Below are 24815 nucleotides of genomic sequence, written 5' to 3'. Positions count from 1 at the left end.
AAGACACTAACGCGGCATGGATGCGAGGCACTGCAGCCAGTTTCGCTTTCATTCATTGAACAGCGCGCACCAGGCAGGGGATGTGCACGGCGCCGGCTGGGCGTGCGCGCTCACGAGGTCAAATCTCAGCCTGAAAAAGCGCGTGGCACTTTGCTGTCCACATTCCCCCAAAAGTAACAACATTAGTTGTCTCGCCTTAGACAGCAAAGCTTCGCTTTGCTTTCGTCTAGGCGAGACCTAAAAATACATGACTTATAACAATATAAAAGGTGGTGGCGTGCTGCTATGTTCTGGGTGGAGTAGGGAAGATCATTAAAGAAAACAGTGCTCACTGACTAGATAAAGCAGACCGTGTAACAACACAATTAAAAAGTTCAGTCGTTATGGGAGATTACAAATGCAGACAAGGCGGTACCAAGGAGGGACTAAGCCTATTCATGACGAAAAGCAAAGATTTTGAAAGGAGCCAATTGAAAGGATAGACAGGAAATGGGCAGAGCTTCTATGCCATGCCTCAATACAACATGCCTCGCAGAGCAGCATATGTGCTGCCCAGGCTCAACCTAATGTAAGTGTTTCTGGGCCTTCTGTCTCTGAACCCAGCAGGGGAATGTGTGCATTCTTTTTAGGTAAGACTTGCCTGCATGGGGCACAGAGGTTTGATTTATGAGGCAATAAAACTAATTTGTTTAGAAGCTTCTAACAATATTCTGTGAAAAGAAGCTAATGTGGCAGCACAGGGATGCAAGCCAACATAATAAGGTGCCAGAAAAATCGAAGTTACAAAACTTTGATTAGTGACCCATGAATGAAAACATTCAACACTAATTTTAAACACTACGCTTTGACAGAGTAAGTCAGCCCTCAAGCAACCTTTATTTTTACCGAATTATTTCAAAAAGGTATGCAGTTCCTTAAAGATACAGGGGGGAGAAAAAGGGAGAGTAAAATTAAATATCCAAAAGTGGGGGTGGGAGTCTTCCCCCTTTTGGAACTAGGGCCCTCATACCTTTATTTCTACCACCCATGTATGTTATTGGTGTTAGTTCCTGGGGGTCCTAATGTCTCTGCCTTCTTCTGAAGCATAGCAGGCACCTCTGAGTTCCATGGCAGAAAAAATAATCTGAAGGTTTGGCCACTCAAAAATGGGGTTTAATAGCATTCTCTTCAGTGTTTCGGTTTCACCAGACATACCAGTCTCCAAAAAGGAGAGCGAGAAAAAAATTAATAATTAAGAAACAAGGGTTGAAACAAATATGACTTTTGGGCACCAACCTCCAGAAATATGCACTGCATGTGAATCTAAAAGTGCATAATGCGGCAAACAATCAGTTTCTAGTTTCAATGTGTGGGGTACTGAGCATTTCTGACCGACAAAGTGAGTCATTCAAAATACACACAACCGTGTACCCACTTTGGCAAAAGAACAATTTCTAAACAAGTATTTGACTTCGGTTATGCACAGATTGTAAAAAACACCTGAGCAAATTTTCGCAAAAATGTCCCAAATCGAGATCTTTATGGACAAGTATCACAGATTCACAGAAAATGAAGGCAAACAATACATACCGAACCTGGCTCAGCTCCAACATCTTCCATAAACACTCTTCCAAAAAGCTCTAAAGACAAACGCCAACGTCCCAACAACATATCGTGAGATATCACCATACCCATAAAACTACAATGAGGCCTGAAAGAAGAGTTAACACAAGGTTTAGTCTTCATAATGCTTGCAAGCAAATCGTTCTACTCAACAATGCATATACCAAAGTACAAATACTTCTCGAGTGTATACGCACAAGTTACTACTTGTGTAACGATATATCTGTAAGAGACATTAGTTAGTATTAGATTCCTTACCTTAGAATATCCCCAGGCGTCAGACTGGATCCGGAAATGTTTGCGTAGCAGTACCCTTGCGCGTCGGTAGGCGTCGTCTGCGGCTCCGCGTCCGTCGTCGGCGTCGTGATGACGTCGTCGGAGTACTTAGACGCCGCCTCCGTGTGCTGACGTCAGTTCTTAGACACAGCTTTTCCGCGCCAGAAACGCAGAGCCATGCTAAAAACCAACACTTGTGCCATTGAAACTAGGGCCCTGAAGGGGGGTAACCCTAACCCTAGATATTGGTTCGCAGAACGGGGAGGATAGGTGGGTCGGTAAGGAATCTAATACTAACTAATGTCTCTTACAGATATATCGTTACACAAGTAGTAACTTGTGCATCTGAAAGAGACACGTTAGTATTAGATTCCTTACCTTAGAATAGATACCCCAGCAATACCAACCCCAGGGGTGGGTCTGCGAACCAATAATCACATCAGAAAGTCCTGGAGGACGGAACGGCCAAAGAAGCCATCCCTCCGGACTTGGCTGTCCAGGCAGTAGTGTCTTGCAAACGTGTGCAGCGATGCCCACGTAGCTGCCTGACAGATGTCTTGTAAGGGCACACCCCTGCCCAGGGCAGTGGTCGCCGCCGTCGCCCAGGTAGAATGAGCCCGCAGTCCAACAGGGGGCTCCTTCCTAGCCAAGGAGTAGCATGCCTGGATACACAGGATGATTCACCAGGAGATGGTCCTCTTGTGCACCGCTTTCCCCTTCTTAGCGCCCACGTAACCAACAAAGAGTTGGTCATCCACCCGGAACTGGCGTGTGCGATCCAAGTAGAATGAGAGCGCACGTTTTGGGTCCAGACGGTGGAGCCGCTCTTCCTCTTTAGAGGGATGCGGTGGCGGGAAGAAGGTTGGCATGGTGACAGACTGCCCGATGTGGAAGGCCGTGACAACCTTGGGCAGGAAACAAGGTTTGGTACGCAGCACCACTTTGTCCGGATGGACAGAAAGGAAACGTGGAGTACAAGAAAGGGCCTGGAGCTCACTCACTCTCCTGGCAGAGGTGATGGCAACCAGGAAAGCAGTCTTCAAAGTTAGAAGGCGAAGAGGACAGTTGTGAAGTGGCTCAAAGGGAGCGCACATCAGAAACCTAAGAACCAGGTTCAAGTCCCACTGAGGCATCACAAACGGAACAGGAGGAAACATGTGTGTGATGCCCTTAAGAAATCTATTTACAATAGGGGAATAAAGAAGGTTGATCAGGCAGCCTTAGAAAGGCTGAAAGGGCAGAAAGGTAGCCCTTGATAGTGCCCAGAGCAGAGCCCTGCTGGGCAAGAGAAAGAAGGAAGAGAAGGACCTCAGAAAGAGGGGCATTGAGGGGATCCACAGGCTTTGCTGTGCACCATGCCACAAATCTGTTCCACCTGCAGGCGTATACCGACTTCGTGGAGGGACGCCTGGCTGCCAGAATGATGTTACAAACTTCAGGAGGCAAGTCAAATGGCCTCAACTGTCGCCGCTCAATCTCCAAGCATGGAGGTGGAGACTGGACAGGTTCGGGTGGAGGACCGTCCACTGCTGCTGCGATAGAAGGTCCTCCTGAAGAGGCAGACGAACCGGGGGATCGACTGACAAGAGTAGCTCTGGATACCAGTACCTTGTCGCCCAGTCCGGAGCCACAAGGATGACTTGGGCCCGGTCGCGCTTGATCTTCTTCAGCACTCTGGGCAGAAGTGGTATAGGCAAGTCCACTCGCGACGAAAAGCGTCTCCGAGCGAGTGCCGCCTTGGAAATTCCAACGCGCAGAACTGATGACATTGCGCGTTCTCGTCGGTGGCGAATAGATCTAACCAAGGCTCTCCCCATCGCTGAAAGAGGCCTTGCGCCACGTCCGAGTTCAGACGGCATTCGTGATCCATCATGCACCGACGGCTGAGCTCGTCCGCCCTGGCGTTCAGAGAACCTGCCAGGTGTTGAGCCACCAGGGTCACGCCCTGGCATTCCAGCCATTGCCAAAGGCGAAGAGCCTCTTGACAACGGGTCCACGACCCCACCCCGCCTTGCTTGTTGCAGTACCACATGGCGGTGGTGTTGTCCGTGAACACCTGCACTACACTCCCCCGGACAGAGGGGAGGAATGTCTTCAGTGCCAGACGAATCGCCCGGAGCTCCAACAGGTTGATGTGGAGCCGGGCCTCCGCCGGAGACCAGAGGCCTCTGATCTCCGCCTCTCCCATGTGGCCTCCCCAGCCCTGGAGGGACGCGTCCGTCACAACTACGTGCTCCGGTTGGGGAAGGGAGAGGGATCTGCCGCTGACCCAATCACAGTCCGTAAGCCACCACTGCAGCTGTCTCGCAGCGCCCTCCGAGATCAGGACGTGGTCGGATAGGTTGCCCTGATGCTGGGCTCACTGAAACTTCAGGTCCCACTGCAGAGCCCGCATCCGCCACCTGGCGTGATGCACCAGTAGGATGCAGGAGGCCATCAGCCCCAGAAGCCGCAGCGTCAACCTGACCGAAACCCGGGATAACGGCTGAAAGATGGGAATCGGAGCCTGAATATCCCGGACCCGCTGTTCGGGTGGATAAACCCGAAACCGCGCAGAGTCCAGAACCGCTCCGATGAAGAGGAGCTTCTGAGAGGGGCACAGGTGTGACTTCGGCACATTGATGGAGAACCCCAGCTGGTGCAGGAGGTCTGCCGTAGTCTGGAGGTGGCTGATGACTGTCTGGGGCGAGCCCGCCTTCAACAACCAGTCGTCGAGGTAGGGGATGACTGAAACCCCTAACCTGCGCAGATGAGCTGCGACCACCGCCATCACCTTTGTGAACACCCGTGGGGCGCTGGTAAGGCCGAAGGGGAGCACGGTAAACTGAAAGTGCTCATGGCCAACCATGAACCGCAGGTAATGCCGGTGGGCTGGCAGGACGGGGATGTGAAAATAAGCGTCCTGCACGTCCAACGCGACCATCCAGTCTCCATGTTCTAGGGCAGCTAAGACCTGAGCCAATGTCAGCATCTTGAACTTCTCCTTCCGGAGGAAGCCGTTTACGTTCCGCAGGTCCAAGATAGGGCGCAGGCCCCCTTTGCCCTTCTTGGTTACCAGAAAGTCGAGGGAGTAACAACCACACCCTACATCTGACCCAGGAACGCGCTCGATGGCCACCTTGGCCAAGAGGGCCGTTACTTCCTCTTGTAGAAGTCTGAAGTGATCCCCCGACACGCGGTGGTACTGCGGTGGCATGGCTGGAGGGGACGCCTCGAAGGGGAGGGAGTAGCCCCATCGGACGATTTGCAGCACCCATCTGTCCGAAGTGACAGTGGTGGTGGTGATGGCGAACCCTGCCCCCCACTGGCATCACATGGGCCTGAAAGCACAGACTATGAGGGTTTTGAGGCGGATGCTGCATGGGTAGGTGTGGACTGGCCTCGCCGTTGTCCCTGACCGCCGCCACGGCGGTTTCCACGTCCGCCACCGCGCTGGATGGTAGTCTGTGGCCCGTGGCTGGCAGGACGTGTGGGGGCGCCCCTTCCTTGGCCACGAAAGGAGCGAAAGGCAGCCGTTTGCTGGCGCGGAGCAGAGAGGCCTAAGGACTTAGCCGTAGCCCTGGAGTCCTTAAAGCGCTCAAGAGCATGGTCTGCCTTGTCGCCAAAGAGGCGACGGCCATCGAACAGCATGTTCATAAGTGTGTTTTGGACATCAGCCGAGAAGTTGGCAGACCTCAACCATGCGAGGCGACGAATCGCCACTGTCGTTGCCATCGCTCTGCCTAGTGAGTCAGTAGTGTCCAGCCCACACCAGATGGAATAATGCGCCGCATCTCGACCCTCCACAAGGGCTTTGCCGAGTTTAGCTCGGACCTCCACCGGGCATTCTGGCAGCACGTCCGCAACCATATCCTACAGAGAGTGGGTGTAGCATCCCAAGAGGCATGCGGTATTGACTGACCGCAATCCTAAACTCAGGGAGGAGAATACTTTCTTTCCGTATTGCTCGTAACTCTTGGATTCCCGGTCGGGAGGAGCCGACGGGAATGCGGTCTGGGAATTAGAGGCCTTGTTTACCAGGCTCTCAGGAGTGGGGTGGGTAGAGAGAAAGCAAGGGTCGCCCGGAGCCGAGCGGTGGTGCCTGGCCACATTCCTATCCACAGGCTGACCTGTGGCGGGCTTGGACCAAGTGCCCCGAAGAACATCTGATAGGGCCTCATTAAACGGCAGCAGAGGCTCGGCCGGGCTTGCCTGCGGTTTAAGGACCTCAGTGAGGAGGTTAGTCCTCACGGCCGCGACGGGGAGCTCAAGGCCCAAGGCCTTGGCCGCCCTCATCAGCACCACGCTATAGGCAGCCCCCTCCTCCGTAGCCACGATAGGAGGGGAGACAAAACCAGTGACCGGCGAAGTGTCCAGACCACTGGCATCCCCAAGCTCTCCTGTCCAGTCCGTAGAATACTGACACTCACGTGCCAGAGGGTCCTGAGACCCCTCCCAGTCCCCCTCGTCACCCATCGCCTGGTACTCAGGCTCAAAGGATGGGGCCGGGTCATAGAAATAGAAATCTCCCATCGGCGTCGAGAGCGGCGCCGCTCCGACGCCGGACCCGAACCGAGGGCAGGACCAGGGACGGAACGGAATCCAGTGGGGCCCTGCGGCGTCAGGACGGAAGCATCCGGCCCACGTGGGGACCCAGTCGGGACCGCTTGGCCCGAAGGCGCAGCGGAACCCGACGGAGGAGCGAGCGACTTCATGGCCATGAGGAAGTCATCAATCTCCCCCGGCGTCGCGTTCTGCCCAGGGACCGGCGGGTATGGAGCAGGCTGCGACATCTGCGGCTCCAGCGGAGCCGCGTGGGTGGTGTTGCCCGAACCCCCGGCCGCATCGCGCAAGCGTCGGGGGGAGTCAGAAGAGCGATGACGTCTCTTCGACTTCTTGTGCTTACCTGAGGAGCCCAAAGACCGTGGACGACTCCTGGAGCCATGGTGGTTCCGACCCCGCGAACGGTCCCTCGGCCTCCTCGCGGACCGGGACCTCGAGCGGCGCGGGACCAACTGCCAGAGCTCGAGTCGCTTGCGGGACCGCTCGACAGTCGACAGTCGGAGCAAGCCTGGTCGTCGTGGTCGAGGCCTAGGCAATGAAGACACCGGCGATGGGGGTCGCAGTCGGCGCAGGGTTTGAACCCTGGCATCCCTACCGGCACCGGAGTCGTACAGACTTCGAAGCAGATCAAAAATGATCGAAAACGTTTAGTCAAAAATAGACTAAGGGTACCACTTTTTCCAGATCAGTGCTTGCTGGCGCGGAAAAAAGAAGAACGGACGTCAGCACGGCGCCCACGACGACGGAGGCGGAGCCGCGGATGCCGCCTACCGACGTGTCTCTTTCAGATATGGAGTTTCTTAGATCCACCCCTCTCCGGAAAAAGTGCTACATTTGTTGGGGTATTTGAATTGGCTGCAAAGGATGCAGATTTCAGGACCCTTAGGCAATGAGAGAAGCCCTGAAATTTTCAGTACTGGTGGTGAGTCTGGTTTGCCCTGGATACCCGGACCAGCAAGCGTGTCATTGCTTGGCTGTTTCCAAAGTGTTCAAGGGAGGAGTTCTATTTCTCTCAGAACAGCTGTTTGCCATCAAAGAGGAGGTCTATAAGATTTGCTTTGACACCTCCAGGTGAAGCCAGCAGAATACATGCACCCGCACTGACACAGTGAGACCGCTGTGGCCATGGACCGAACCACCACTTCCACAGACTCTAGGCTGCACAGCTAGACTTGTTTTAGAGGTATCTAGAACATTACTGACCATATCAGACAAGGGCTTTTCATGTGGTCATGCAGACCAATAATTAAATAAAGAGCAGTGCTTGGAGCTAGGTTGCCAGAGACAATAAAATTACAGCCCATAAAGTCCAGCTTCTTAAGACTCTTGGTCTGGAGGAAAGGCATTTTGGTTTTGTTTCAAGGACAAGGCTCTCTGGGGAAGGATGGGAGCACACACTTTGCATCCCAAGACACAGGTCTGTGTCATCGTCTAATTTTCCTGTGACTACTAGATCACACAATGGCTTCTCTTCAGCAGCCTACAAGGGCCCCAAGAGTCCCTTGCTAAAGTGCACCTGGGACTGAGACTGCAGAGATGCATGATTTCAGTAAATATTTTTAATTTGGCCTCTGTGCTGGGGTCAACTCAAGTGCCTCCGCTCCTTTTTGTACCACCAAAGTGAACAAAAAGACTTCCTCTGAAAGAGGCACTTTGGGGTAAGGAACGTTCCCATTCTGGATTAGTGTTGTAGCCACTTGCGTTTTTAAGTCCAGGTAAAGGCAGACATTTGAATTGTCGGACAGAAGGTAGTCACCATACTCTGTGTAGCCACATACTATATTATGCATGGCAAAAACATCTGAATCTGACCTGAAACATGTCTCCTGCTTGGTGAATCTTTAGGCCCTAAGTAGGAACTCTGATAGATGTAAGTAAGCATGAACCTTTTCTTCTGTTACTAGAATAATGCCTGCTGACTTTGAAGTTGGAGGAGGTGCTGAAACAAACTGAGGGTGCAACCTTAGACTGTCGCAGGCATCCCTAAGCACACTGGGGATAGGCTTTCAGGAGGCACGGACTTCATTTGAATTGGCACCAAGGTCAAGTTTGTGTTGGCATAGGATAAGAGTGGTCAAACTCTAAACCTGCAGGTAGCGGCATGCACTTCAGGATGGTCCAGAGGCTATCAGGATATCCTAAAAATATCCAGCATGGTCTGTTGTAAATCACCAACATGTACAGGGTAAGCTGAGGGAGTTCCTCCATCATGTTTTCTTTAAAGTCAGAATCAGCTTAGGTGATGACGAAGAGATAAGTGCCTGGCAAAAGGACCAAGGGGTCCCGGAAGTAGGACTGGTTCTTTGAGAAAGAAGAGGACAGATTTTTGCTTGAGGAATACTTCTAGGGTGATTGTTGCCTGTAAAGGGACTTATCTGAAGGGTAGATGAAGCACTCTGGCATATACCTGTAAGATTTGACAAAAAGAAACAGTTACTCTGATCTCGGACATGTTGGTGTGCATCATGGGGCAACGCAGATTCAGGTGTTGTGTTCAGATTCTGGACATGACATGCAGATGCCATGCGGGTCTAATCTTCTTACAGCTTCTGCAAAAGGATTTAAACCTCGATGTAGGAGAGTAGGGTCTGCTTCCTATGGTCACCCCCACTTTTTGCTTTTGCTTTACTGGTTTTCGACTTAGATGTGGCTGTGGGCCTGCTAATCAGACCCACAGCCCAGATGCACTCTCTCCAAATTCACACCATGTACCCTAGGTACATCTAATTGGGAATTGGCTCACCTTATCAGCCCCTGTAGAAGTGTACCCTAGGTACCCAGGGCATAGGTGTAACCAAGGCCTACCAGGGGCTGCAGCATGTATTATGCCACCCCTGGCTGGCCACTCAAACTGACACAACTGGCTGATCACTCAGCTGGGGCAAGGTCGTGTAATCACCCCTTGCTTAGGTATAGTATTTCTATACCTACCCTTAAATATAGACACACAGTAACCTATAAGTCACTCCTATGGCAGGCCTTAACAATCCTGGAGGCAGAGTGCTTGGTTATGTGTGAGATGGTGCTCTAGCATGAGCTGAGCCTGTCCGCAGCTTTCGGAACCATGTCCTTATAGCTTTTCTATGATATTGCCATACCCTATACTCTTAAGTGCATTATAATCCTCGCGATTGAATGCTAACTTTGGTTTGGCTTTATCTAAACATGTCGTGTAAGGTGTCATACGCTTTGGAATACTACCCCCTCGCCAATTCTGGCGACGGGGGTAGCATTCCACCCTTCTAGAGGGAGAAGACATGTTAGTTCTGACTATCTAACTTAAGGTTAACCAGAGCCCCAGCGTCACAAAATGGATGCTGCTGCCACAGACACAAGTCTGACTCCTGCTGCTGGGAGTCTTTCCAGCGAGGGAGGTCTGGACAATAGGTTTCCTGCCTGGAGAGGTGCGAGCACCATCCCAGACAGGATTTTGTGTATTGGGACAAGGAGGGCTGAATAGAATGAGACATGCCTGGGGCACACTAGGTGCTCCGTGCATACCCCAGTTCAAACCGGTTGCTGAGGCACTCCAGCCCCAGCTCTGGCGCGAAACTGCACAAAGGAAAGGGGGTGTAACCACCCCCCTTCCTGGTCCCACCCATAGGAGGGACCTAGTGAGTAAACCAGCCCCCTTTAGTTGTATAAAGGTAGGAGCTGACCCAGGAGACTTTAGATTATTCCTGGAATCGAACTGAAGACGAAAGGAATATGCTACTTATCAGTATGCATCTGTTCTTGGCATGTAGGGCTGCTGACATTCATATCTGTGCATAGATCGCCGCCTAGTGTTGGGTCCGAATGATTGCACTTTGTTGTCCTGGAAGAGTCTTCGAAGTATCACGAGATAGGTGACTCCTCCCCTGGACTACAGTGCGCATGGGCATCCTTTCCATGCTCAGATTGTTTTTTGCCATTGTGGCAGAGGTGGAGATAGGAAAGTAAGAGATGTCCATGCTAGAGATAATGCTGCAGCTGCGACAGGCGCTGGGGAGGAGGGCTGGCGATATGAATGTCAGCAGCCCTACATGCCAAGAACAGATGCATACTGGTAAGTAGCATATTCCGTTCGAGGCATGTGGGCTGCTGAATTCATATCTGTGCATAGACTGAATAGCAGTATCTCCTCTAGCGGGGGCCACCTGTGCCAGCTGCAGCAGTTTGGAAAAGAGTTTTGAGGACAGCCTGGCCTACAGCAGCTTGCTGTTTTGCTTGCACGTCTACACAGTAGTGTTTAGTGAAAGTGTGTATGGTGGACCATGAGGCTGCCTTACAGATGTCTTCGAGGGGAATATTTCCTAGGAAAGCCATGGATGCCCCCATTTTCCGTGTAGAGTGTGCTCTAGGGGGGACTGTTAAAGTGCGTTTAGCTTTTAGATAACATATTTGAATGCATTTAACATTCTATCTGACTATTCCTGACTTTGAAATAGGATTTCCCTTGTGTTGTGGTGCAAAAGCAACAAACAGTTGTTTTGTTTTCCTAAAGGTTTTAGTTCTGTCCACATAGTATAGTAGAGCTCTTCGAACGTCTAGTGTGTGCAGGGCTCTTTCAGCTACTGATTGTGGATTCTGAAAGAATACTGGCAGTTCAATTGCTTGATTAATATGGAAGTTGGATATGACTTTAGGCATGAATTTAGGGTTTGTTCGAAGAACTACCCTGTTAGCATGTACCTGCATGAAGGGTTCCTGAATTGTCAGTGCTTGCAATTCGCTCACTCTTCTGAGTGAGGTGATGGCAACTAAGAATGCGTCCTTCCACGTTAGGAATTGCAATTCGCATGAGTCTAGAGGTTCGAAAGGAGGTCCCATGAGTCTGGTAAGTACTATATTTAGATTCCAGACTGGGGAAGGAGGGTGTCTTGGAGGGATCACTCTTTTCAAGCCCTCCATAAATGCTTTAATTGCTGGTACCCTGAAGAGTGAAAGGTGTTGCCTGTTCTGAAGGTATGCTGCTATAGCAGCGATGTGTAGTCGTATGGAAGAGTATGCTAAGTTACATCTTTGTAAATGCAGCAGGTAGCATATAATGTTTTGTATGGAAGCGTCTAATGGGTTGATTTGGTTATTGTTGCAGTAAATAACAAATCTTTTCCATTTGGCTGCATAGCACGCTCGTGTGGTTGGTTTCCTTGCCTCCCTAATGATGTTCATGCAGTCTGGGGGCAAGTTAAGGTATCCGAACTCTGGGACCTCAGTAGCCAGATCGCTAGGATCATCTGATTGGGATCTGGGTGCCTTATTTCTCCATGGTTCTGAGTTAGAAGATGTGGAGCAAGGCATAGTTTTTGATGAGGAACTACTGAAAGTTCTAGGAACGTTGTGTACCATGGTTGTCTCGCCCATGTGGGAGCAACTAGGATTAGGGTAAGTGAGTGTTGTCGCAGTTTGCGTGCCACCAGCGGGATCAACGGTGCTGGGGGAAAAGCGTACGCCAATCTGCCTGACCAGTTCATCCATATCGCATTGCCCAGTGACAACGGATGAGGGGAATCTAGCGGCAAAGTACTGGCATTTGGAGTTTTCTTTTGTGGCAAATAAGTCTACCTCTGGGTGACCCCATTCCTCGAAGAATGGTTGGAGAACTTGGGGGTGAATCTCCCATTCGTGTATTTGTTGGCTGTGCCTGCTGAGCAGGTCAGCAATCTGATTGCCCTTCCCTAGGAGGTGGTCTGCTAGGAGAAAGATGTTCTTTTGAATTGCCCACTTCCATATGCTCTGCGCCAGATGGGACATCTGTGGAGAGTGGGTTCCTCCCTGTTTCTGGATATAGTGCATTGCGGTCATGTTGTCCGTCCGGATCAACACAGTCTTGTTGTACACGTATTTTTGAAAGGCTTTTAGGGCTAGGAAGATCGCCAGCAACTCTAGTTGATTGATATGCAGCCTTCTTTGTTTGTTTGTCCAGAGCCCTTGTACTGTGTACTGAAGGAGATGGGCTCCCCAGCCTGTTAGTGATGCGTCCGCTGCTAGTACTAGTTGTGGAACCGGCTCTTGGAACAGTCGCCCATGTGAGTATACTCCTGTCCCTTGCTGGTGGAAAGGGACTGGCTCTATGGCCCAATTTTCCAGCATGCTTTCACCTCTTGTTGAAGTAGGGTGATGTGTTCTATGGACATAGGATGATGTCTGGGTGGTATGTTTGGTGGCGTAGAAGTCAGTTGTAGGCAATAACCAGACTGGATAATTTCTCTTACCCACCTGTCTGTGGTGATTGCGTGCCAGACAGGTAGGAACCGTTGTAGTCTGCCTCCGACTGGTGTTAAGTGTTCCGGAGGCAGCGTAATGAAGTCACTGTTTTGTGGTGCGGAGGCTCTGGTGTTATTGCCTCCCCACCCCCTTCCCTTAGGATTGTTACCTCTATAACCACCTCTGTTGGTGTTCTTTGTGAAGGAACCTAGTGTGTTACCTTTGTAGGAGGTAGATGTTTGTGAGGCATTTCCTCGTGTATTTGCTCTGTATGAGGAGCGCCAAAAGGAGCCCCTATGTTGCAGAAATTGCAGTGCACCCAAGGATTTTGCTGTTTCTGTGTCCGTTTTCCTTTTGTCCAAGATGGTGTCTACCGCAGGACCAAATACAAAATCTGGGTTAACTGGTTGGTTTAGAATGGTGGACCACACCTCATTCATAAAACCTGAAACCCGGGAACACTAGTATTAATGGATCTAGCTGCGGTGTCTGCAGCGTCCAGCACTGTGAGAAGTTGGCCTGATGTGCAGTGCTCACTATTCTAGTGATCACTATATATCAGTCCAAACAACCCTTATTGATGATTGGTTGTAAGTCAACCTTATAGACCAGCTATCCTAGTAGCATGGATACGAGCAGTCTAAGGCTAAGACTCTAGAGGGCGTGTTAAGCCAGCTGTTTTACCATCACATTACCCCTTGAACACCCAGTGAAAGGACACCACACAAGTGTTATGAAAATAAACAATGTATTTATTAGAATCACAACAACCCTGTACTCTTTATGAGGACAGGGTGCTAAGCACACAACAAAACTCTTATGAAAATACTTTTAAGTTAGCACGTTACACAAATGCCCGAGGGGCACGAAAAACCATATACGCTAAAAGTGGAATGCGAATTACTAGCAGGTAAGTAACAGTTCTAATAGGCTTTGGAATCGCTAGGACTGGACTAGGGAATCGTTAGATTACTACTAGGAGGCCCAGGGGACTCGGGTGCAGAGTGTGCACTCTCACGCGGGATGCGGGACAAAGTCTATGGAAGCTAGAATTCACAAAGTTAGTGTTCACGGGCGAACCCGACCTGGTAGGGAGAAAATGACAGTGGATCCTGACCCTTGGATAGTGAGGCTATGCTGGGACACCGGAGTGCCGAAGTTACCTAGCCCAGGGGCTGCAGCTGCATAGGTCTGAAAAGACGTCGGGGATCTCGTTGCCGGACCAGGAGCCTGGAAGGAAGAAGTTGCTGGCAGGCGACCAGTGAAGGAAAGTTCGACGGATCCAAGCCTGGATCAAGGAAGAAGAAAACCTGAAAGCAGAGGGGACCAAGTTCTTGAATCACTAGCCAGTGATTAAGTGGGCACCAGGATGGCACCGGGCGAAGTCACCGCAGTCAGGTGAGTGGGCACTGCTGGGCTCTGCAGTCTCTCGGACCAGGAGGCGTTGTCGGCGACCAGGATGGAGGTGCGAGCTGTCCCACGAAGGATGAAGTCGTTGGCGTCGAAGTTACCCAGGATTGGGCAACAAGCCTTGGCTAATTCAAGCCCACGCGGTGGACTCAAAATGGCGTCTTGAGTGGACCAGGAGGGTCCGGGGTGCTCCTCTTCTGGAAGGGAGCAAGGGCCAGTCTGGAGCAACCAGACCAGCAGCAGAAATGTCGTCGGGCGTCGTCAGGAAGGCCACAAGCCAACGGGCTAGTAGCCAAACAACGCGGTGAGCAGCGGAAAGCAGAAGGGCCCCACGCAGATCGTGGAGATGCTGGGGGGCTGCACTTCGGAGCTGGAGCTGCTCAGAGTCGGGGCTTCTCGGACCCCAAAGCACTCACCAGTAGATTACTCGGCGGGCTTGCTGGAAAGAAGTCGTGCAGTCTTGCAGATGGCCGGTCCCTTGAGGTCTCGTCGCACCCACGGTTCTCAGCTGGGCTGTAGAGGTGGGTAGAGGTCAGAGGTGCCAGGGAAGCCGGTTCTCGTCGAGCTGGGCAGTCGGATTCCGGAGGAAGGACTTACAGCAGACCGCAGTGTTCTTAGATGGTGCCTGCGGATGCAGGGTGACTACTCCTTAGTCACAAGGGAGAAATCTTAGGAAGAAGTCTTGAGTTCCTTTCGCAGAAAGTAGTTTCAGGATTCAAAGATGATCTGATTTGGAAGGGGGCCAGTCTCTACCTTTATCCTGTAAAAAGGGGCTGGCACGCGACTAAGTCCTGCCCTATGGGTGGGACTAGGAGGGGGGTGGTTACACCCACTTCCTTGGCGGGCTTTTCCCCAGCACAGGGTCTGGAGTGACCCTGGAACTGGTTCAAGCCGGCCTATGCACAGTGAGCACCGGGGTGCTACTTGCAGTCACCTTCCTCTAAAGCCCTGCCTACCTACAATACACAAAACCCTGTCTGGGACGGTGCTGGCACCGCCCCTGGCAGGAAACCCTTTGTCCTTATCTCCTGCTCTGGGAGGACTCCCAGCAGCAGGAGGGCAGACTTGTGTCTCGGTGGCAGCATCCATTTTGTGGATGTTAAGGCTCTGTCTGACTTTTAACCGGGTTATAGGTTACAGGCATGTCGTGTCCCTCTAGAAGGGTGGAATGCTAACCCCGTCGCCAGAATTGGCGAGGGGTTAGTATTCCAATTCGTATGACACCTTACTCGACATGTTTTGATAAAGCGATACCAGAGTTGGCACATAACCGCGAGGATTATAATGCACTTAAGAGTATATGGTATGCGATATCATGGAAACGGCTAAGGGATGGATCCCGAAAGCCGCAGACAGGCTCAGCTCATGCCAGAGCACCATCTCACACGATTCCAAGCACTCTGCCTTCAGGATTGTTAAGGCCTGCCATAGGAGTGACTGATAGGAGATCTGTGTGTCCATTTTAGGGTTAGATATAGGTATACTATATCTAAAGCAAAGGGTGAGTACACCACCTTGCCCCAGCTGTCGTGCAGCCAGTTGTGTCAGTTTTAGTTAGTCAATCCAGGGGTGGCACAATACGTGCTTCAGCCCCTGGGAGACTTCTGGGTGCACCTCAGCCCTGGGTACAGGGACTTGGAGAGGGCCCAGTGCCAATTCAGTACCTGGGTACAATTTGGATAGAGAGAACAGCTAGGCTGTGGGTCTGATTAGCAGGCCCACAGCCAGGGAAAGTCGTAAACCAGTGCAGCAAAAAGCAAAAATCTGGGTGATCATAGGATTGCAGACCCTACTCTCCTACATGACCCCCCCCCAAACTTTGGGACAATAAGCTAACCTTGACCAGGTGAGTCTTCTTGCTCTAAGTGGAAATACCTGGAGAGCCCATCAGCATTGCTGTGATCAGTCCCAGGTCTATGCTCCACTGTAAAATCCATCCCCTGTAGGGAAATGGACCACCTAAGCAGTTTGGGGTTTTCACCCTTCATCTGATTTAGCCACAAGAGGGGCTTATGGTCTGTCTGAATGGTGAAGTGAGTGCCAAACAAGTAGGCCCTCAGCTTCTTCAGGGCCCAGACCACAGCAAAGGCCTCCCTCTCAATAGCTGACCAATTTTTCTCTCTGGGTGTCAACCTCCTGCTAATGAAAGCAATAGGCTGATCATTACCATCAAAATTCAGTTGAGACAGAACAGCTCCCACACCCAACTCAGAAGCATCTGTTTGGACAATGAATGGCTTGGAGTAATCTGGACTCTTGAGGATAGGTGCTGTGCACATGGCCTGCTTTAGGTCATTGAATGCTTTCTGACAGCTTGCTGTCCACTGAACTTTCTTTGGCATCTTTTTGCTTGTCAGGTCATTAAGGGGGGTCACTATGGACCCATAATTTCTGACAAACTTCCTATAGTACCCAGTCAGGCCCAAGAAAGCTCGAACCTGAGTCTGGGTGATTGGAGGAGTCCAGTCCTTGATGGCCTGTATCTTACTCTCCAGTGGCTGAACCTGGCCTCCACCTACAAGGTGGCCCAGGTAGACAACCTGTGACTGCCCTATCTGGCACTTTGTGGCCTTGATAGTGAGGCCTGCCTTTTGCAGGGCCTCTAACACTTTCCTCAGGTGGACCAGGTGATCCTCCCAGGTGGAGCTAAAGACAGCAATATCGTCAAGATAAGCTGCACAGAAGTCATCCAGCCCAGTGAGGACTTGATTCACCAACCTTTGGAAGGTGGCAGGTGCATTTTTCAGTCCAAAGGGCATTACCACAAATTGATAATGCCCTCCAGGGGTAGAAAATGCTGTCTTAGGTTTGGCTTCCTCAGCTAACCTGATTTGCCAATACCCAGCTGTCAAATCAAATGTGCTTAAGAAGTTGGCAGAAGCCAATCTATCTATAAGCTCATCTGCTCTTGGTATTGGGTGGGCATCAGTCTTAGTGACTGCATTGAGGCCTCTGTAGTCTACGCAAAACCTCATCTCTCTCTTACCACCCTGGGTGTGAGGCTTTGGCACTAGAACTACTGGGCTAGCCCAAGGGCTATCTGAGGGCTCAATGACTCCCAGTTCCAACATTTTCTGCACTTCAGTTTTTATGCAGTCTCTAACATGATCAGGCTGTCTGTAGATTTTACTCTTGACAGGCAGACTGTCTCCAGTGTCAACATCATGGGTACACCAATCAGTTTGGCTGGGTGTCAGAGAGAACATATGTCGAAAGGATTGCAGAACTTGCCTGCAATCCTGTTGCTGATGTTCAGTGAGGCTGCCACAAAAGACAACACCATCAACTGACCCATCATCAGGATTCTGAGTGAGCAGGTCTGGGAGAGGGTCACTCTCTTCCTCCTGTCCCTCATCTGTGGCCATGAGCAAGCTCATGTCCTTCCTGTCAACATATGCTTTGAGCCTGTTAACATGGAGCACTCTGAGAGGGCTCCTGGGAGTTCCAAGGTCCACCAAGTAGGTAACCTCTCCCTTTTGCTCAATGATGGTGTGGGGCCCAGACCATTTGTCTTTCAGAGCTGCTGGGGCCACTGGCTCCAGCACCCACACCTTCTGTCCTGGCTGGTACACAGTCAGTACAGCCTTTTGGTCATGCCAAGCTTTTTGAAGTTCCTGGCTGGCCTCAAGGTTTTTAGATGCCTTTTCCATGTACTCAGCCATCCTGGAGCGGAGACCAAGTACATAGTCCACTATGTTGGTTGCAGGCTTTTTGAGAGGTCTCTCCCATCCTTCCTTCACCAAACACAGGGGTCCTCTTACAGGATGCCCATACAGAAGCTCAAAAGGGCTGTAGCCAACCCCCTTCTGTGGGACCTCTCTGTAAGCAAACAAGAGGCAGGGGATCAGGACATCCCATCTTCTCCTAAGAGGTTCAGGTAGTCCATGAATCATCCCTTTCAGGGTCCTGTTGAATCTCTCAACAAGCCCATTGCATTGTGGATGATAGGGTGTGGTGAACTTGTAGTTCACACCACACTCTTTCCACATGGCAGTCAGATATCCTGACATGAAGTTTGTACCTCTGTCAGAAACGACCTCCTTAGGGAAACCCACTCTGGAGAACACTCCAACTAGGGCTCTTGCCACTACAGGGGCTGTAGTGGTCCTAAGGGGAATAGCCTCAGGATACCTGGTGGCATGGTCCACCACCACCAGTATAAACTTGTGTCCTGATGCTGTCTGGGGTTCCATTGGACCAACAATGTCAATCCCCACTCTTTCAAAGGGAACCCCCACCACAGGTAGTGGTATGAGGGGGGCCTTTGTTGTGCCACCTGACTTACCACTGGCTTGGCAAGTGACACATGAGCGACAAAACTCCTTGGTATTCTCATTCATATGGGGCCAGTGAAAGTGTGAGACAAGCCTGTCCCAAGTCTTTGTCTGACCTAAATGACCTGCAAGGGGAATCTCATGGGCCAAGGTGAGAAGGAAACCTCTCAGAGACAAGGGGATGACCAGCCTCCTGGTTGCACCAGGCTTGGGGTCTCTTGACTCAGAGTACAGGAGTCCATCTTCCCAGTATACCCTGTGGGCACCTGTGGCATTCCCTGCAGCCTCAGCAGCAGCCTGCTGTCTGAGGGGTTCAAGGGAAGGGCAGCTCAACTGTTCCTTCCCCAGGTCTGCTCTGGAGGGTCCCCCTGAGCCCAGAAACTCAACTTGATCAAGTTCAAGCTCTTTAGGCTCAGTTTCCCTCAGCTCTGCTAGATCAGCCTCCTCAGAGACTTGATCCTCAACCTGGGGCAAGGGGGAAGGCAAAGCCTTACCCTTACTGCTCTTCTTCTTGGGAGGTGTCTGGTCCATAATTTCAGGATCCAGCACCTGTTCAGTGGGGCATCTTCTGGCCTGTGACCTAGTCACAGCAAGCACATGTGCTGGCAAGCCTAACATCTCCATGTGAGTCCTCTGCTCCACTTCTGACCATTGTGATGACTCCAAATCATTGCCCAACAAACAATCAACTGGGAGGTCTGAACTGACTACAACTTTCTTTTGTCCCTTCACTCCACCCCAGGAGAAAGCTACAATTGCCACACTATGGCTAGTAGTGACATTGCTGGCATTGGTCACCAGGAAATCAGTACCTGGCATGATCTGTCCAGGGTCCACAAAGTTAGGTGTCACCATGGTGACACTGGCACAAGTGTCCCTATAGGCCTGAGCCATTTTGCCATTAATCAAAGGTGTCTGCCTGTATTTGCCCAAGGTATTGGGACTTATTTCAGGGGACATATCCATATCCCCTGTACAGACAAGGACAGCCTGAGTGAGTGTGCCAACTAAGTTGTCAGACCCCTCAGTACCCAAGGTTAACCCAACTAATGCCTTGGGAGTGACACTACCACTACTGACTGTACTAGGGGGTGCAGTTGCTTTAGGAGCTGTAGTGGCAGGAGTTTGTCCTCCTCCTCTTTTGGTGCACTCACTAAACCAGTGAGATTTACTTTTGCAGTACTGGCACCACCTTTTTGACTGGCCTTCTTGAGTCTTCTTCTTCTGGGAAGCCTGACCCCCACCCTCTTTGGTTTGTTGGGGACCTGGTGAAGACTTCTGGTCATTTTGCTCATTCTTAACATTACCCTTCTGGTCTGCTTTCTTCTGACCACCCTGGTTCTGGTTCTGGTTCTGCTTGATCCTTGTCCTGACCCATTTGTCTGCCTTCTTTCCCAATTCTTGGGGAGAGGTCAGATCTGAATCAACAAGGTGCTGGTGCAGCAACTGGTTCTGACAATTGTTCAAAATTTGTTCTCTCATCATTAGATTATACAATCCTGTGTAATCTGTAACCTTGCTACCCAGCAACCAGCCCTCCAAAGCCTTAGTGGCACAATCCACAAAATCAGACCAGTCCTGAGACTGAGTTTTCTGGGTGTCTCTGAACAGCAACCTGTACTGCTCAGTGGTTAAACCAAACCCATCAACCAGTGTATTCTTCAGGACCTGGTAATTGTTAGCATCCTCCACTCTTGTAGTGAGGAGCTTATCTCTACCTTTACCATCAAAGGAGAGCCACAGTATAGCTGCCCACTGACTCTGGGGAATGTTCTGCACAGTGCAGGCCCTCTCCAGAGCAGCCATCCATTTCTGGATGTCATCCCCTTGCTTAAAGGGGGGCACTATTTTAGTCAGGTGTTTAGTATCTAAACCCTTCTCTCTATCTCTTGGGAGATTGCTGCCACCAGTGGGAGCTAGCCCACTCATCTGCTGCTCTCTTGCCAGGGCAAGCTTCTCTTTGGCCAGGGCAATTTCTTCCCTTTCAATCCTCAGTTCAGCTTGTCTCATCCTAGCTTCATGCTCCTTTCTCTGGGGGGAAGTAAATCTCCTCTGTGGAGGATTCCTTCTCCCCTGAGAAGAGGCATTAGAGTGCAGAGATCTATTGGAGTCCCTAGAAAGAGATCTATCTCTCCTAACTCCAAGGTTAGGCCCACTTCGGGTTAGTACTGGGGGGCCCCCAGATCCTAGCCCAAGTAAGTCTAAGTTGGTCCTAGTTAGCCTTCTGACTACCTCAAGACCTTTGTCTACCTCATCCCCAGAGAGTACCTCCTGATCCTCCTCCTCAACTGCTGAATCAGTGTTGGGGAGGTCTGGATCCCCAGAGGTTCCCTCTAAGGCTGGCATGCTCTCATGTAACTGAGAGAGCTTTCTGGCATCATATGTCTCTAAGAGACCTATCAGAAAGGGAATGGTGGGGTTAGACCCCTGCTTCAGTTTCCTGGAGACACAGATTTGTCTCATCTCCTGAAAACTGAGAGCTGCATATCTTGAAGTGACCTGTGGAGGGTCAACACTGACCAGGGGAGTCTCAGTAGAGTCCCCCTGAGTCGACATGCTTTTCTAGTGAGGTGTAAGTGGTGCACTTACCTACACTATATGTTTGCCTACTGATCCCTTGCTAGAGTTGTAGTTTAGGGTGTGCTAGGCCCTAGGAGCTACAACAGCTGGTTCAGTAGAACTCAGAGTATTCTAAGCTAAGTTATATGTACCTTTAGTACTTATGTGATCTTTCACAAGATATTCTTAGGGCATGTGTGGTAAAACAACAGCAAGCTCAAATCCCAACCGCTGCTCACCAATGTGAGAAGTTGGCCTGATGTGCAGTGCTCACTATTCTAGTGATCACTATATATCAGTCCAAACAACCCTTATTGATGATTGGTTGTAAGTCAACCTTATAGACCAGCTATCCTAGTAGCATGGATACGAGCAGTCTAAGGCTAAGACTCTAGAGGGCGTGTTAAGCCAGCTGTTTTACCATCACATTACCCCTTGAACACCCAGTGAAAGGACACCACACAAGTGTTATGAAAATAAACAATGTATTTATTAGAATCACAACAACCCTGTACTCTTTATGAGGACAGGGTGCTAAGCACACAACAAAACTCTTATGAAAATACTTTTAAGTTAGCACGTTACACAAATGCCCGAGGGGCACGAAAAACCATATACGCTAAAAGTGGAATGCGAATTACTAGCAGGTAAGTAACAGTTCTAATAGGCTTTGGAATCGCTAGGACTGGACTAGGGAATCGTTAGATTACTACTAGGAGGCCCAGGGGACTCGGGTGCAGAGTGTGCACTCTCACGCGGGATGCGGGACAAAGTCTATGGAAGCTAGAATTCACAAAGTTAGTGTTCACGGGCGAACCCGACCTGGTAGGGAGAAAATGACAGTGGATCCTGACCCTTGGATAGTGAGGCTATGCTGGGACACCGGAGTGCCGAAGTTACCTAGCCCAGGGGCTGCAGCTGCATAGGTCTGAAAAGACGTCGGGGATCTCGTTGCCGGACCAGGAGCCTGGAAGGAAGAAGTTGCTGGCAGGCGACCAGTGAAGGAAAGTTCGACGGATCCAAGCCTGGATCAAGGAAGAAGAAAACCTGAAAGCAGAGGGGACCAAGTTCTTGAATCACTAGCCAGTGATTAAGTGGGCACCAGGATGGCACCGGGCGAAGTCACCGCAGTCAGGTGAGTGGGCACTGCTGGGCTCTGCAGTCTCTCGGACCAGGAGGCGTTGTCGGCGACCAGGATGGAGGTGCGAGCTGTCCCACGAAGGATGAAGTCGTTGGCGTCGAAGTTACCCAGGATTGGGCAACAAGCCTTGGCTAATTCAAGCCCACGCGGTGGACTCAAAATGGCGTCTTGAGTGGACCAGGAGGGTCCGGGGTGCTCCTCTTCTGGAAGGGAGCAAGGGCCAGTCTGGAGCAACCAGACCAGCAGCAGAAATGTCGTCGGGCGTCGTCAGGAAGGCCACAAGCCAACGGGCTAGTAGCCAAACAACGCGGTGAGCAGCGGAAAGCAGAAGGGCCCCACGCAGATCGTGGAGATGCTGGGGGGCTGCACTTCGGAGCTGGAGCTGCTCAGAGTCGGGGCTTCTCGGACCCCAAAGCACTCACCAGTAGATTACTCGGCGGGCTTGCTGGAAAGAAGTCGTGCAGTCTTGCAGATGGCCGGTCCCTTGAGGTCTCGTCGCACCCACGGTTCTCAGCTGGGCTGTAGAGGTGGGTAGAGGTCAGAGGTGCCAGGGAAGCCGGTTCTCGTCGAGCTGGGCAGTCGGATTCCGGAGGAAGGACTTACAGCAGACCGCAGTGTTCTTAGATGGTGCCTGCGGATGCAGGGTGACTACTCCTTAGTCACAAGGGAGAAATCTTAGGAAGAAGTCTTGAGTTCCTTTCGCAGAAAGTAGTTTCAGGATTCAAAGATGATCTGATTTGGAAGGGGGCCAGTCTCTACCTTTATCCTGTAAAAAGGGGCTGGCACGCGACTAAGTCCTGCCCTATGGGTGGGACTAGGAGGGGGGTGGTTACACCCACTTCCTTGGCGGGCTTTTCCCCAGCACAGGGTCTGGAGTGACCCTGGAACTGGTTCAAGCCGGCCTATGCACAGTGAGCACCGGGGTGCTACTTGCAGTCACCTTCCTCTAAAGCCCTGCCTACCTACAATACACAAAACCCTGTCTGGGACGGTGCTGGCACCGCCCCTGGCAGGAAACCCTTTGTCCTTATCTCCTGCTCTGGGAGGACTCCCAGCAGCAGGAGGGCAGACTTGTGTCTCGGTGGCAGCATCCATTTTGTGGATGTTAAGGCTCTGTCTGACTTTTAACCGGGTTATAGGTTACAGGCATGTCGTGTCCCTCTAGAAGGGTGGAATGCTAACCCCGTCGCCAGAATTGGCGAGGGGTTAGTATTCCAATTCGTATGACACCTTACTCGACATGTTTTGATAAAGCGATACCAGAGTTGGCACATAACCGCGAGGATTATAATGCACTTAAGAGTATATGGTATGCGATATCATGGAAACGGCTAAGGGATGGATCCCGAAAGCCGCAGACAGGCTCAGCTCATGCCAGAGCACCATCTCACACGATTCCAAGCACTCTGCCTTCAGGATTGTTAAGGCCTGCCATAGGAGTGACTGATAGGAGATCTGTGTGTCCATTTTAGGGTTAGATATAGGTATACTATATCTAAAGCAAAGGGTGAGTACACCACCTTGCCCCAGCTGTCGTGCAGCCAGTTGTGTCAGTTTTAGTTAGTCAATCCAGGGGTGGCACAATACGTGCTTCAGCCCCTGGGAGACTTCTGGGTGCACCTCAGCCCTGGGTACAGGGACTTGGAGAGGGCCCAGTGCCAATTCAGTACCTGGGTACAATTTGGATAGAGAGAACAGCTAGGCTGTGGGTCTGATTAGCAGGCCCACAGCCAGGGAAAGTCGTAAACCAGTGCAGCAAAAAGCAAAAATCTGGGTGATCATAGGATTGCAGACCCTACTCTCCTACAAGCACACTTTTAATGGAGGCATTGGAGATGAACTTTCCCTCCTGAATGAGATCATTTGCTTGTGCTTTAAACGGCTCGGGCAAATGTTGCATAAGGCTTTCGAGCTGATCGTAATGTACCTATCGTAACGAGCCAGTAGTGCCTGTGTGTTAGCATTTCTCCAAGAATTGGATGCCTGTGCCGCTACCCTTTTGCCCGATGCCTCTAGGATTTTGGACTCCTTATCAGGGGGAGGTGCTTCCCCTGTAGTCTGAGAGTTGGCTCTTTTTCGTGCGTTAGCAACCACTAGGGAGTTTAGTGGCAGCTGGCCCTTGATATAAGTGGGGTCTGTAGGAGCCGGTCTATACTTTTTTTCTATTCTGGGATTGATTACCCGTGCCCTGGCTGTGTCCTTGAATATGTCAGGTGCATGTTTTAGAACTCCCTTCAACATAGGAAGTGTTTTGACACTTTTCTCTGCAGTAGTGAAAGTGTCAAAGAGGAAGTCCTCTTCTACGGGGTCACTGTGCATGTCCACGTTGTGGAATTGCGCAGCCCTGTCTATGAGTTGGTTAAATACTACTGTGTCATCAGCGGGTGATGGTTTAGTAGGATAAGTGGGCACATCAGGGATAGAATGTGTATCATAAGGGTCTGTTGGCTCCTCAGAAGGTTCCTCTTGATCTGGATCTTGAGGAAAGTTATATATGGGGCTGTGGTTCATACCCTGTCTCCCCCTCATCGTCATCGTGGTTAGAAGGTGAGGTAGGTTCAAGTGGTGTGGAGGGCATAATAGGTTGAAAAGGGAGTGAGGGTCTCGTGGGAGAAGTGCCAAAGTCCTTTTTCTTGAGTGGGATAGGTGAATCAGGTGCAAAGTCCAAAGGTCTCTTTTTCTTATGCAGGATGGTAACTTTACCAGTGTCTGGGTTAATGTAAATTTTTCCTTGGTCCTCGGATGGATCTGGGTGGAATAGTCCTTCCTCTACAGTCCTGGGTTTAGGCTTGGACCTTTTTGGGTCGACAAAGGCAGGTTTG

At 50.9% G+C, this 24815-nt stretch overlaps 1 protein-coding gene across 19 annotated transcripts in view; it reads right to left on the bottom strand.

Moving 5' to 3' along the window:
• The window catches only part of UBR5 (ubiquitin protein ligase E3 component n-recognin 5), a 2132574-nt gene that overhangs the window by 576960 nt on the left and 1530799 nt on the right, over window positions 1-24815 (bottom strand). For all 19 annotated transcript variants that reach the window (XM_078686916.1, XM_078686920.1, XM_078686919.1 and 16 more), the window contains one exon: window positions 1570-1690. In XM_078686916.1, coding sequence (XP_078543042.1) covers window positions 1570-1690 — 121 coding nt within the window. The remainder of the gene's footprint in view (window positions 1-1569; window positions 1691-24815) is intronic.

This window comes from Lissotriton helveticus, chromosome 4_1, assembly GCF_964261635.1.
Source record: "Lissotriton helveticus chromosome 4_1, aLisHel1.1, whole genome shotgun sequence".
NCBI lineage: Eukaryota > Metazoa > Chordata > Amphibia > Caudata > Salamandridae > Lissotriton > Lissotriton helveticus.
The sequence above is the reverse complement of the archived record's forward strand: the minus strand, read 5'-3'. Positions and strand labels throughout refer to the sequence as shown.